At 38.6% G+C, this 14,004-nt stretch overlaps 1 protein-coding gene across 2 annotated transcripts in view; it reads left to right on the plus strand.

The window, feature by feature from the left end:
• Positions 1 to 14,004, plus strand: part of KHDRBS2 (KH RNA binding domain containing, signal transduction associated 2) — a 646,447-nt gene that overhangs the window by 293,350 nt on the left and 339,093 nt on the right. For both annotated transcript variants that reach the window (XM_075554046.1, XM_075554047.1), the window contains exon 4: positions 13,075 to 13,221. In XM_075554046.1, coding sequence (XP_075410161.1) covers positions 13,075 to 13,221 — 147 coding nt within the window. The remainder of the gene's footprint in view (positions 1 to 13,074; positions 13,222 to 14,004) is intronic.

The following is a 14,004-nucleotide window of genomic DNA, read 5'->3' on the forward strand; positions in this document are numbered from 1 at the left end:
CCAATTGTCAGGGGCACTGAGTTTTGTTTTTGTGTCTCTGAAAAGGGAATAGTAAGTCAACTGAGACTAGGAGCAGGTGCCATCTGTAGTCATTGGGGTCACCCCTTTGAAGTTGAGGTATATGCTTTTTGTTTGGGGAGGTATGGAAACGAGGACTGATGAACCTATAGAGTCAACAAGTGGAATAAGGGTACTGGGGGAAGGAGGACACAGAGGTAACACAGCAAGCTGAAGGGGTGGTGACATCATGAGGTCCATACAGGAAAAGAATGTTTGGAAACTGGTAGCAAAGGTACACTTCTGCTGGACATGATTGAAATAGGGAATGATTTAATACATGTATTAAGCCCAATTAACACTAAAGATAAATAAAATAAGCTACCAAGACTGGAAAAAAAGAATTTTAATCTTTAGGATGTGGGAGTTTTTTCTAAACTGTCATAATACAGTACAGTGTCCAGTCATTGCGACCCTTTGTCTAACTTCATAGGCTCTGGGATAGATTCCTGACAGGTGCAAAAGATCACAGCTCTTTTTACACATCTATTGATTAACCTGAAGCCTCGGTGGCATAGTGGTCATGTCAACCAAAAGGTCAGCAATTCAAATCGACAAGTCACTCCTCTGGAGAAAGTTGAGGCTGTATACTCTCATATAGAGCAGGGAGGGAGGGGGGAAATGAGGGGCTAATGCCAGGGGCTTAAGGGGAGAGCAAATGTTTTGAGAATGATGAGGCCAACGAATGTATAACTGTGCTTTAAAAAATTGATGTATGTATGGATTGCGATGAGAGTTGTATGAGCCCCCAATAAAAGAATTTTTTTAAAAAGAGTTCTAGTCTCAGAAACCCACAGGGAAGTTATACCTTGTCCTGTAGGGGCTCTGTGAGTCAACTTTGACTTGATAGCTGTGAGAATAAGAACGATAAACTGTCATTCTCCTTATCCTGTTATTTCATAAAATAACAATCCATACCAAATCAAGCAAAGAAACAAATTGCCATTAAGTCAGTGCTGACTCATAACTACCCCCCTGTGGTTTTCAAAGAAGGTAGCTGTTTACAGAAGTAGAAAGCCCAATCTCTCACCCTCAGATGTGCTGGTGGTTTCAAACTGCCAACCATGTGGATCATAGTCCAACTCATAACTACAACACCAGCAGGGAGGGCTCCAAGGAGAGTCCAAATAGGAAAGACTATGAGGAATATGCTTGTTTCTCTTGGCTAGTTTACGAGCACAGAAATAACCTGAATCACAAGCTTCTGGTGTTTTGTTTAGTTAAATAACCGCAGATAATTGTATTCACAGATTTGATGTAGTACATGTTACACTTGCATCATTACTTGATTTCAACATGAAGTAGCCCTGAATATGCATTTATGTATTAGAAATGTATACATGATTCTTCATGTCTCGTGAGACATAGTAAATGAACTAATAATTTGACAAGTTTTCTTAAACTAAAAACATTATTAATATTAAGCCCAGCTCATTCCATTCCAAGATTTGAAGTTATCAATGGCTGAACAGTTGAAGACAATCACATAATCAATAAGTTAAAGATACATTTTGATGCTAGAATTTTTCTTCAATAAGAATACCTGGACTATTATCTATGCAACTTAGCAGCCGCATCGTATATGAGATAATATACCATTGGGGTCTACAAAAGAGATGAACTAGAAACATAATAAAAGAAAGGATCTTAAAATAATATGATAATGCTGATACAGATGTAGGAACAAAAGATTGTGGAAAAAGCATATGAAGGAATTCTTAATATAACTACAGAGCAATGTGTAAATAAATTATATGTCTTGTAACCTACATTATTTGTGTCTGAAAGCTTTTGTATAATGAATTGATAATTGAAAAGATAAGTATAAAGCATGATAAAATATAATATGGAGTACAAACGCAACTGGTCTAAGCAGGTCTGGGAAAAAAGATCTCTTAGTAAGTACAATTTAAGTGGTGACGGCCAAAAGAGCTGGTGACAATAGAGCATCAGGGACTAACTTGAGCAGCAACGTCGTCTTAGACCATTTTGAGAAATTTTACTAGATGGATAAACATTTGGTTAATCTGATTAAGTAAGTAGGTATCAGTTAAGAATAATTTTACTCTAAGTATATATTGAGAAAACTATATTGTATGTGTGTTGCATGTTGACAATTTCCATTCAAGTAGCACATATATATTATTTCTTGCATTACGAGTATGTCTATATGAATAAACGTGTGTTTCCAAGGTGGTGGGGAGAGCATCAACTGTCAGGGCATGGCGTTCCTTCTGATGGGGTGATGGTGGCAGTACGAGTCTTACAGGAGAAAATAGAAGTTCACATGTCCGACTCTGGAGTCGAGCAAGTAGGAATCCCTAGTGTGGGTCGCCTTTGGAACAATTCATGAAACCTTATTTAAAAAAATCCCAAAGTAGGTGGCTGCCATTTTTAATTTGGCAAAATGGAAGCATTATTTTATTAGAATCCCTCTAAAAAGAATAGTCTTTGTGTATGTATATATAAAATCTTAGAAACTTTGCTTAAAGATGGAGATATGACTCCAAACTTTTACAAGTCACAAGTGATAGTCTCCTAAAGAGAGTAACTCCAATTAATTGAAGTCCCTCTTTTTCGCTGAGCTCCATAGCCAGCTGGTCTGGTCGAGCTAGTCTGGTTGGGTAAGCCTGAAAAGTCGCACTGAATAACTAAATTACTCTGTGTCATTGAGGTGAGAGGAATTTGAACTTACCTGGGAAATTCCAGGTGGTAGAATAGAATAAAATTAGGGAAAGGAGAGAGAGAAGTAACAGAAGGTAATGAAGAAGCGAAGGCCTTTCAGAAAATAGAATAAGAATTTTATTTTGACATGTATACAAGGGGTTATCAATGTAAACCCTTTATATCTCTTATTTATTTTATTTTTTATGTTAACAGTTTTATTGGCATCTAATTCACATATTATACAAGTTAATAGTTTAATCATATTAAGAAGAGCTGTGGGACAATTGCCACATCATTTTAGAACATTTTATTCTTTATCGTATTCATTGTTACTACTAGCTCCCCATTTCCTCCCAACCTCTTCTGCCATACCCCTAAGAAACCATTAATTCTGTCACTTTCTCCTGTCTCTATTGATTTATCTATCCTGAATTTCATATACAGAAACGCACACACAAAAGAAAACATTAGCATGAGACAAAAAACACAACAATAACCAAGTAAACAGCAAAAATCTCCAATAAAAAAGAAAGCAGAAAATCTGAAAAACTAGAAAAAAATTAAAAATGAGACTAATGGAAAATCAAATGATAAGGTGTTGAATTTTACCTTACCTGCATCTGATTGCACTTCGTGTACTAGCCAGGCTGCTCACATCCCTGGCCTAAGGTCAGGGGGATTCGCCAGACGCTTAGCCACCTTCACTTAAAAAAAAAAAAAAAGCTGAAACAACTTTAGAATGGGTCAAAAGGGAGATTAAGTGATCAGATGTGGCATTTTAGCTTAACAAAGTCTACCATGATGACTTTACAGTGCTCTTTGCCTGATAACACAGCTATTCCCATCCCTGAGCTCTAGTCACAGGGAATTCACCTGAGGATTTTCCAGCCTGTGGACCCTTCAAATGCATTTTGGGCCTACACTGTCATCCACATCTTCAGAGTTTAAATTCTGATACCATTTTCTCAGCTTTGGATATTTTTAATTTGCAATGATTGGATCTCATAAACTGGTGTTCTTCTTTCATGTGGCCTTAGAGCAGCACTTTACAACCGGTGGGTCACGACCCCTTTGGGGGTCCAACCACCCTTTCATAAGGGTTGGCTGATTCCTAACAGTAGGAAAATTACAGTGATGAAGTAGCAGTGAAGTTAATTTTATGGCTGGAGGGTTACTACAACATGAGGAACTGTATTAAAGGGTCATGGCATGAGGACTGGGAACCACTGCCTTAGAGGATGTCTCACTAAAATGGCTGTTTGTTTGAAGAAAGGCCTTTAAAAACCCAGATGTTATTCTTTCTGACAGCTGTGCACCATCTAGATTCATTGACACACTTTGCTACCACACCCATATCATCAGCAATCTCTTCATGATGTCTAGCATCAAGAAAGGCCATGCTATAAGAGCTAATTGTTCTTAGTTTGGAGCAGGAATGACATGTAAGCCCACAATCCACTCATATATGTACGGCATAAATAGATAGACATATAGATATAGATATGTAGATATATATATAGATATTGATAGAGATAGATATCCTTAGAGACATCATTGCCATTTTATGTAGAGAATATTATCAATATTCCCCCTAGGGCATAATGTAATTCTTTTGATAATGACATTCACTTAGCCAATGGTATAGAATTTAAAACACTCTTAGGAAAATGAAACTATACAAATATAGGTCAACCATGAACCTCGTTGCATGAACTGTTGACTTGTACAGATTAAACTAAGTGACTGAACAATGGCAGTTGGTAATAGGACAATAGTTTCAATAATATTTATTCACAATGGCAGAACCACACCTCCCAGATTAATCCATGTCACGAAAGCAAGGAAGGCATGACAATTCATATGGACCTCAAGGAAAGAGATCTGATCCAAAGACCAATGACTGCCAGGCCTATACCCTTCAGAGAGCAATGAAGTCAATATAACTCCTAAATAATTCAGTGTGAGTAGATCTTTGGAAGTATTTTCATTTTGGGGGCAGTTGTTTATGTCCAAATTTATAATTAATCAATCTAATGACCAAATTACCATACCCAGAAGCCAGGCTACAAGGCATCATATGGTGCTGTTTCACATTTTGGGAGATTTGTTTTCAATCACATGAGATGAGGTGAAGGACCAGGTTATGATCTGACTTGAGTTCTCACTCCAGGACATAATTGACAGGATGGAGGGGAAGGATCCTAACTACTCTCAGAGAGGATGACCCGGGACGAAACAAACAGTTTGAAGAATAAAACTTGCACATTTAAGAGAAATCGTGAACTCAGATCAACCATAAACATGTATGAAGGAAAGAGATATAAGACAGGTCACCTTGAAAAATGCTACTTTCACGCATTGGCCAAGGGGCACACAGGCTAGAGAGGAATGAGAGTCTTTTGCAGGAAGAGAAAGGAATCTCGTGACTGATGTGCTGGGTGAATAAACGCCCGCGAGCTGCTACAGGAAGCTCCAGAGACCATAATGCTTCGTGGGACTGGATCCTGACACACTGCTAGCGAAGGGAGCGCAGAAATGATACATGGCTTTGGAGACTATTCCAGTCTCTATAACAAGTTTACATATACTTAATGATCTTTAGGAGCCCTGGTGGGGTAGTGGTTACAGGTTGGGCCACTAGCCACAAGGTCTACAGTTCAAAACTCCCTCTGTGGTAGAAAGATAGGGCTTTCTACTCCTGTAAAGAGTTTCAATTTCAGAAACGCACAGGGGCAGTTCTACTGCATCTTACAGGGTCGCTATGAGTTGGCATCACCTTGACGCCAGGGAGTTTGGTTAGTGTGTTTGGTTTCTGCCAGTCTACACATGATCATTAGCAGCTTGAGCTGTAGGATTAAGTCACCCGGACTTTAAGACAGCTCTATACTTTATAGTTTAGTTCTCAAAAAGATGATCTGTTTTGGAGATCTTACAGAAGCGAGGAATAACATTATCGGGCATAATGTGTAATTATGCAGATAAAATGAGACAATCTGTGGGAAGTACTTTGCATCCTCGTCACCAAAGAAACAATACAAAGAGTCCGCCATGTTATTGTTTTATTATAAAACAAGTGACAAGAAGAAAGTGCCCCCAAGTGGCATGTGTGAGTCTAAGTTCAGGATCACTTGTTTCTTTAATCTTTGTACTAGGATGTTTCTTTTTTCTGTTCTCCATGATCAGTGAATATGCAATTTGAATTGAGGAGGAAATTTCATAATTGTCCTTTTTAAAGTCAAAGCATTATTTTGTGGAATGTAATTGACAAATGATAATTCCTAAGAAAATGTTTCCTTTAAGCAACACCAAATACTTTAATGTAACCCAAATTAGACTCTCTTTAGTGCCACACTAACTCTGTATTAAAACTGAATAAAATTTTTATGTTGCCCCTAAATTTTACTTTAGTGTCTAAACCTGGGGTTGAATATTTAGGGTTATACAAAGTCACACTTGAAGTTCCCTAGTGACTTTATCTAGAGTTTCTTATGTTTTATGTTTAGCAATTAATAATTTTAATTAAAAGATAATAATTAGGCTCCAATTCATTTCACGTTGTAGTGCCAAGACAATCATTTGCCTGAAACTCAGTAGTTGAAGCAGATAGTCTCAGTGAAATACCTTTTACATGTCAGATTAAATAATTTAAACCGTGTAATCCTTTAAACAAAATTTTGCATTATTTCAAGTATATTCGACTTCAGTTAAGTGTGTCTTATATTATTTTGATGTACTACCCATTAGTATAGTTCTGTGGCTATCTTAAACGGAGCTACTGCTGGAGTAGCATTAACTTTGGAACGATTCATTTCAATTTTCACACAAGATGCTTTTAACACTTTAAATCATTTACAATTTTTTGAAACTCTTCCTGCTATTTTGCCTCCAGCTCTATATGGTCTAACATTTCAGGGAATTGTGTATGACCTTTATTAGAAAACATGAGAAAAATCATTGGACATAGCTTGATTTTGATACTAAATATCAACATTAGAACCTTAAGACCCCATCCGCAATCAAGTGATTAGATAATGCATTTCTTATCAAGATAAGTCCCACCCTCAACGATGTATGTGGAACTCACATTTAAGGAACATATCAAGATTAAATTAAATTACTAAAAATCTACTTGTTGAGGCATTTGTGATTTTTTTTTTTTGGTGAGGCCACAATATCTGGACACTGCCATACAAACAGTGGAGCATAATTCAATATGACAAACTGAATGTTATAGTATTGCTTTTGAAAAGAAAACCTGGCTATTTTGGCAGATACCCACCAGCTGTTATTTACCAAAATGAGATTCAATAGGCAAGTGTCTTTTCAAAGAGCTCCAAATGAGAGCTGAATGACAGAGGCCTCTCACTGTTCTGCAGAGTCTCCTCTCCCTTGTCACGGTCAGCATGGCAGCCCAGGCTGTAAATAGACTGGTCAGCCTCAGACTACCATCACAACTTCCTTTTCAAAAGGGCCACTGTTTGCTATGTTCTTGCCAAAGGACGTGAGCAGAAGTCAGGTGTAGAACCTCTGGCAGGCTCCTTGAATCGAAGTAGGCCTTGCCATGTACTTTGCTTTTCCTGTTCCCTTGGAGTGGAATTTCCAAGGGAAGGTGGGCTGCTTTCTTCATCAACTCAGAGGAGTGTAACCTCCCAGGGACGGTTCAATCTAAATGCAAGGAGTGACTTGAACTCTGATTTAGATTTCAGAGAAGAGCTACCCACCCTGCCCCCCCACACACACACTTTTCTAGCTTCTACATTTCTTTCCTGAGAGGGAAACAGCTCTGCTCCTATTGAAGCCACATTTACACAAGCAAAGAAAGAAACAGAACAGTTTCTACTGAGTTGATTTGGGGGGTGTATGGGAACCCAGCGTGTATCAAAGTAGAAGGGTATTCAATCGGGTTGTTAAGATATGCTGTTAGATGCCTTTGTGTCAGTCCAAACTCATCTGTACCCTTCCTACAATGGAATGAAAAAAAGTCTGGTGCTGCATTGTCCTCCTCATTGTTGCTCAGCTTGAGCCATAGTTGTACCCATTGTGTCCCTCCAAGGCCTGTAATTCTTCCTCCTTTGCCATGGCCCTCTACTTTCCCAAGCATAACAGAATGAATGACTGTTGCTCTATTGGAGACCATGGTTGTAGTCATTGTGTAAATCCATCTCACTTCCGTACTTCTACTTTTTCAGTTAACCTCTACTTTCCCAAGCATGACTGGCCTCTCCGTAGTATCTCAGGTAGTTTATTGTGGCAGCCTGGCCGATGAACACATGTGGGGTTAATTGAAGGACAGAAAGATAAATGGTTCTATGAGCCTTGCCTCTAGTTGTCCGGTCTCTTGCTTTCTGATGGTCAGACTAGGGTACAGCTGCCTTAGCCAGTTCCCTGCTTCAGCTTGCAAGGCTCACTTCTTGCAAGATATCCCTCAGGAGAAGCCACATAGACCTACCCCAATGCAGCACTGGGTGCTGGAGCAGCAGTATGGAGACCCCTGCCAGCGCTGAGATGCTTACACACTCACTGATTCTGCTTTCCTCCTGAAGTCAGCATCATAGTGTCTGTTTTGTGAGATGGAGGAAGACTTTGTGGATTGGTGTCAGACATACAGGCTAATGTTGGACTTGTGGACTTGGGCAGAACTAGGTTGGGATGTTTCCGTGGTGTGCACTTACCCTTTATATAAAACTCTCTCTTATACATGAGTTTCTGTGGATTTATTTCTATAAAATACCTAGAGTAAGTCATATATACCAGCGATGAAGTATCCAACTTTATTTAAATAATATATTATTAAGTGAAATACATTATTAAACTTAATTTTTGAAATATAGTAACAGAAGATCTTCAACTTAACATTTGGGGAGCTGCTCGTTTGAAGGATAATTGGGAAAGAAATGGAAGCGACCGCATCTTAAAGTGGCACAGCCTGTGTTCATGGGCATTAGCTCCTTGGCTCAACTCCTGGGTGCTATTTGGATGATTTGATGGAAAATCTATATAATAATTGTTTCCAATCTTTAATTGACTCCTGTGCATCATCTTCTGTGGCATTGACAGGATTTGGCTATCACGTGACTAGCCAGAACCCTGCTTAGGAAGGGTCAGTGTCCAGAATCCTCTGATTCAACTGCCCCAGCATCTTGCTCAAAGTTGCTGGCCTCAGAATTATCATGCAGCTTGCATCCCAGCCAGATCAAAAGAGGAAAGAGATGTTTACACTCCCCCATGGGTGCATTTCATTCAATCAAGTGCTGCTTCTCTTCCCCAAACTGAAAATTGCACACTAAAAAACCCTTTTGAGTAAAAAGCCCTACTTAATGATAGAAAATACTCTTGCAGAAATGAGTGAATTCTACATTGAAAACTCCAAACTCACAGTCTTCCTCTCAACACCCATTCATAGAGACCCAATAGGACAAAGCAGAACTGCCCATTGGGTTTCTGAGCTTCATTCTTCTCTGTCACAGACAGCCCCATCCTTTCCCTGGGGAGTGGCTGGGGGTTTGCGTTGCTAACTTTGGGGTTGACTGCCCAATGCACAACCCACTGTGCCACCTGAGCTCCTTTTTACATTGGAAGGCACTGCTATTAAAGAGAGTTGAGCAGGGAATGCTGTAGAGGAAAGCATGGGCAACACCGTCTTTTCTTTTGTTTGAATGGAGACTCTAGTGAGAAACGTGAAGCATTTCTAATCAGATCAACACACATTAGCATGGGCCATGCATTTGACCCATATAAAATCAATTGAAAATTTATTTTGGTTCAGCCAATTGAGATCTAGTCATGTTACTAAATCATCACATCAAACTGACAAATATTTGTTTATTTTTGTCCTTTGTGAATGACTGTTAATTTTTTGGAAGGAGGAGATTCAAAAAGGTAAAATTTTATTAATAGTATTAATATTAGCTTTTCAAATATATTTTGAAACTTGGACATTATACACTGAAATTCTAGCTGAAATATAAAAGACACTGGTTGTGAAATCAGAATTATTTATGTATGGATCACATTGCTGAAATCCCTTTTAAAATGGTGTGTATGTGTGCATAAGGTTACAGATGACAGATTTACGTTCAACAATTCAGAAACAATTCTGTTTCGACTCATCCACTGCAGTGTCCTCACCATGCCTCACTTGCACTACTTTCTCTCTGTGTTTTGTTTTCGCTCCCCCTGCTTTCCTAACCCTCTGAACTTTGCCTTTGAGTAAATGCTGCCTCTTAAAACTCTTAAATGACTGGTTCAAATGAGGGTCAAACATGATACTGGGACAAGAAGAAAGTGAAAGGAAATAAATGAAAGAACTAGGGGAAAATACATTTACAGAGGTATAAATGTAGGTGTGTATATAGGTAAATTTATTAATATATATTGATAGGGATATGCCTATGTACATATATTTATATGTTAAGTATCAAGGTAGCAGACAGACATTGGGCCTCTACTCAAGTCCTTTCTCAATGCAAGAACACTTTGTTCTAATAACCTGGCATTCTGTGATGCTCACCTTCCCAACATGATCACTGAAATCAAAATGGGTGCATAAGCAAATGTGGGAAAGAGAGCTGATGGTGTCCGGCTATTAAAAGACACAGCATCTGGGGTCTTAAAGGCTTGACGTTTAACAAGAGGACATCTAGCAGGGAAGCAACAGAGCCCAAATTTAAGAATTACACCAGCCTCTGTGATCCCAAAGTGTTAACAGGAGCATGTATCAGGCATCATAAGGCCCCAATCAAATAATCATATTCTTGGGAACGAAGGATATCAGAGTGGAGACCCAAAGTCTATCCATAGACAATTGGAAATCCCCTCAGAAGGGACACAAGGAAGGGACTAGTCATTCAGGGTGCAATATAGCACCAATGAAACACACAACATTTCTCTAGTTTTTTAATGCCTCTCCCCACACCCCCACTACCATGACTCCAGTTCTACCTTACTGATTGTGCTAGGCCAGAGTATGTACACTGGTAGAGATAAGAGTTCTTGACACACGGTATCCAGGACAGAGAACCCCCTCAGGAATAATAATTGGAGTAGCAATACAATGAGGGTGGGGAAGGTAGAGGTAGAAATGGGGAACCAATCACAATGATTGGTGTATACTACCTCTCCCCATCCCCATATGGGACAAACAACAGAAACATGTGTGAAGGGAGACAGTGGATGATGTAAGATATGGAAATAATAATAATTTTTAATTTATCAAGGGGTTATGGTGGTGGGAGGCTGGGGGAGGAAGGGAATAAAGAGGAGCTGATACCAAGGGCTCAAGTAGAAAGAAAATGTTTGAAAATGATGATATACAAATATGCTTGATACTTTGATGTATGTTTGTTATAAAAGCTATAAGAGCTCCCAAAAATGATTTTTAAAATTTGATTATTCTAACTTGGGTTCAATTCCAGACCTGCAGGGTGACCAAGGATCAACATCTTGGTGGTCTCACCAGTATCTATTTGATCAGTAAGTTAGGTCTCTTTTATGATTCTGACTTGGGTTGCAAACTTCCCCATTCCATCAAGGAGCTTCTAATGCGATCCCTTACAGAGCAGTTGGTAGGGGTAGCCCAACACCACCTAGATTGTGTTTTTGGTCTTGGTCTTGGGGTTGTAGAGGCTGATTTTTGTGGGAGGCATTAGTCAATTGGACTAATACTTTCTGTACTTCTTTCAATTCCCATGTTTTTCTTTCTTCTGGACAGGAAGAGATGAATACTTGTATTTTAGAGGGAATTCACAGGTTTTTGGTGTGTTAGTTTGTTTTTAAAATCCCAGCCTTACTAATTTTCAAAGTAGAGTATAGAACATTATTTCTGTTGACTGTATTATGCCAACTGACTTTAGTATCATCTGAGACCATAGACCAAATGCTCCAAAGCAAGAATTCATTCTTTTAAGGTGTTTGGTAATATCTAGCAGTGTGTTAGTCTGTGTAAACTAGAAAAACAAATCCACAGAAACTCATATATGGATAAGAGACAGTTTTCTATAAAGGGTAAGTGTATATTAAGAAAGCATCCCACCCCAGTGCTGTCCAAGCCCATAAGTCCAACCTTAGTCCGTATGTCCGACACTGATCTACAAAGTCCTCTTCAATCTCACAAAACACATGCAATGATGCCGACTGCAGGAGGAAAGTCGAATCAGTGAGCATCTAAGCATCTCAGCGCTGGCAGGGCTGCATCAGGGTAGGTCTATGTGGCTTCTCCTCAGGGATGTCGCACAGGAAGTGAGCCTTGCAAGCTGAAGCAGGGAACTGGCTAAGGCAGCTGCACCGTGGTCCAACCATCACAAAGCAATGGACCTGAGAGCTAGAAAGGCGAGGCTCACCAATCCATTACCTCTCTGGCCTTCAATTAATTTCACATGTATTTATTGGCCAGATTGGCACAATAAACCTTGATGATCTCAAGCAGTTTTTATAACTTTTCCACCTTTTGCTACACCACATTCATGGATGTATTGAAGCAAAGGTAAATACACAAATACAAGTATGCTCTGTCAAACCTACATATAAATATTGGATTATATACTCCCATTTCCCCTCCCATACTTGTTAAATCTGCATATGTATCCAAACCTCCGTTCATAGGTCATATACAAAATTTTGCATATAAGAATAATTATTTGTTGCCTTTACTTCTAATTCTTGCAAGCCTCTGATTGTCTTTTCCTGCCTCCATAATTTTTTGCAAATGTTCACTTACTGTTGGCTAAGTAGAAGAGATATAGATTAAGGAAATCCATTGTCAATATTATGATTAAGGGCCATGCCTGCTGTACATTCTTGTTGACCAAAAAGTGAACAAATTGTATGAGGTGCCATAATCTGGGTCAGTGGAAACCTAGCCTGAGAGAGTGTGTCATGGTTTATAGACTTATAATCATCAACAAAGGACCTTTTCACAGATGCTGAAAAAGTACCTGAGAACACCCTGGTTTTTCTTAAAGAGCGCAGGAGTAATCTTGGGTTTAATCTCTGAAAAAAACATGCTCATCAGACACACAGATTAATTATTTTTCAGAATACAGTTGTGTGCACTAGCTTCCAGAAGTTAGTTGTGTGCTAGATATTCATGACATTTCTATTTTTCCCCACTGGAATTTAGCTCTCTTCTTTTTCTGATTAGTGTCTGTTGTACATTATAATTAAGACATTAAAAATGCAATGCTTAAAATGATTTTAAAATCTTTAAATGGTTTGTAACAGAATTTTATTTCTCAAAGGGTTTCTACTTAGGTAAAATCTGCTTAGATTGTGCCCTTTTGTCATATGCTTGGTAAATGTTAAATCAATGCAAAATGAGTAGATTTGTATTTCTAAAAATAACCTCTTTCACAGGAAGAAGAACTAAGGAAGAGTGGGGAAGCCAAATACGCACACTTGAGTGATGAACTTCATGTATTAATTGAAGTGTTTGCTCCGCCTGGGGAGGCTTATTCACGTATGAGTCATGCGTTAGAAGAGATTAAAAAATTCCTGGTTCCCGTAAGTGCTTTATACTTTTTATAAATGCGTTTCTCATCCATTTCTATTAAAATATGATTTTGATTAGCTTTTTGGAGTTAGTATCTATTTATATGGTTGATATAAAGCTGAAATAGAACAGGATATACAAGATGCTTAATCTGTGTTTGACAGCAGTCTGTGTCTTCAGTATATTAAATGTCTTGTTCTAGTTCACAGCCGTGAAGTAAAATACAATAAACTATCTAAATACAAATAGAAAATTGAAATTGTACACTTTTTTCTGTTTCCTAATCACTGGATAGTTGACATATATATATATATATATTAGTAGCAGTTGGTAATTAATAGAGAAAGCATTTTCAAATAAAGTGGGAAAATAAAGAGATTAAATTTGTAGTATTTGCAATAAGACAATGCTAAAATCATACTGGGTAAAGTAAGGTGTTCAGTGAGATGGACTGACCCAGTGGCTTAACAATGGGCTCATCCTTAATACTAATCGTGTGGAAGGAGCAGGACCAGGCAGTGTTTTTTTCTCTAGTACATAGCTTAGCTGTGTGTTGGAACTCTATGGCCCCTAACCATCACAGTAGTATTATTTAAAAATATAAAATCATTGTTTATATGGTATTCTGTGAGGGTCCCTATTTTTAGGGTCCCTGGAGTTATTGACCAGTTCAAATGCACAGAACCCTAGAGGTTTGGGGGTGTTCAAGGTCAGCAGTTCAAAACCCCAAATCACTCTGAGGCAAAAAGATGAGGCTTTCTGCTCCAGGAGAGACTCGTAGCCTGAGAAACCGT

The sequence above is a fragment of the Tenrec ecaudatus genome, chromosome 7 (genome assembly GCF_050624435.1).
Source record: "Tenrec ecaudatus isolate mTenEca1 chromosome 7, mTenEca1.hap1, whole genome shotgun sequence".
Lineage (NCBI taxonomy): Eukaryota > Metazoa > Chordata > Mammalia > Afrosoricida > Tenrecidae > Tenrec > Tenrec ecaudatus.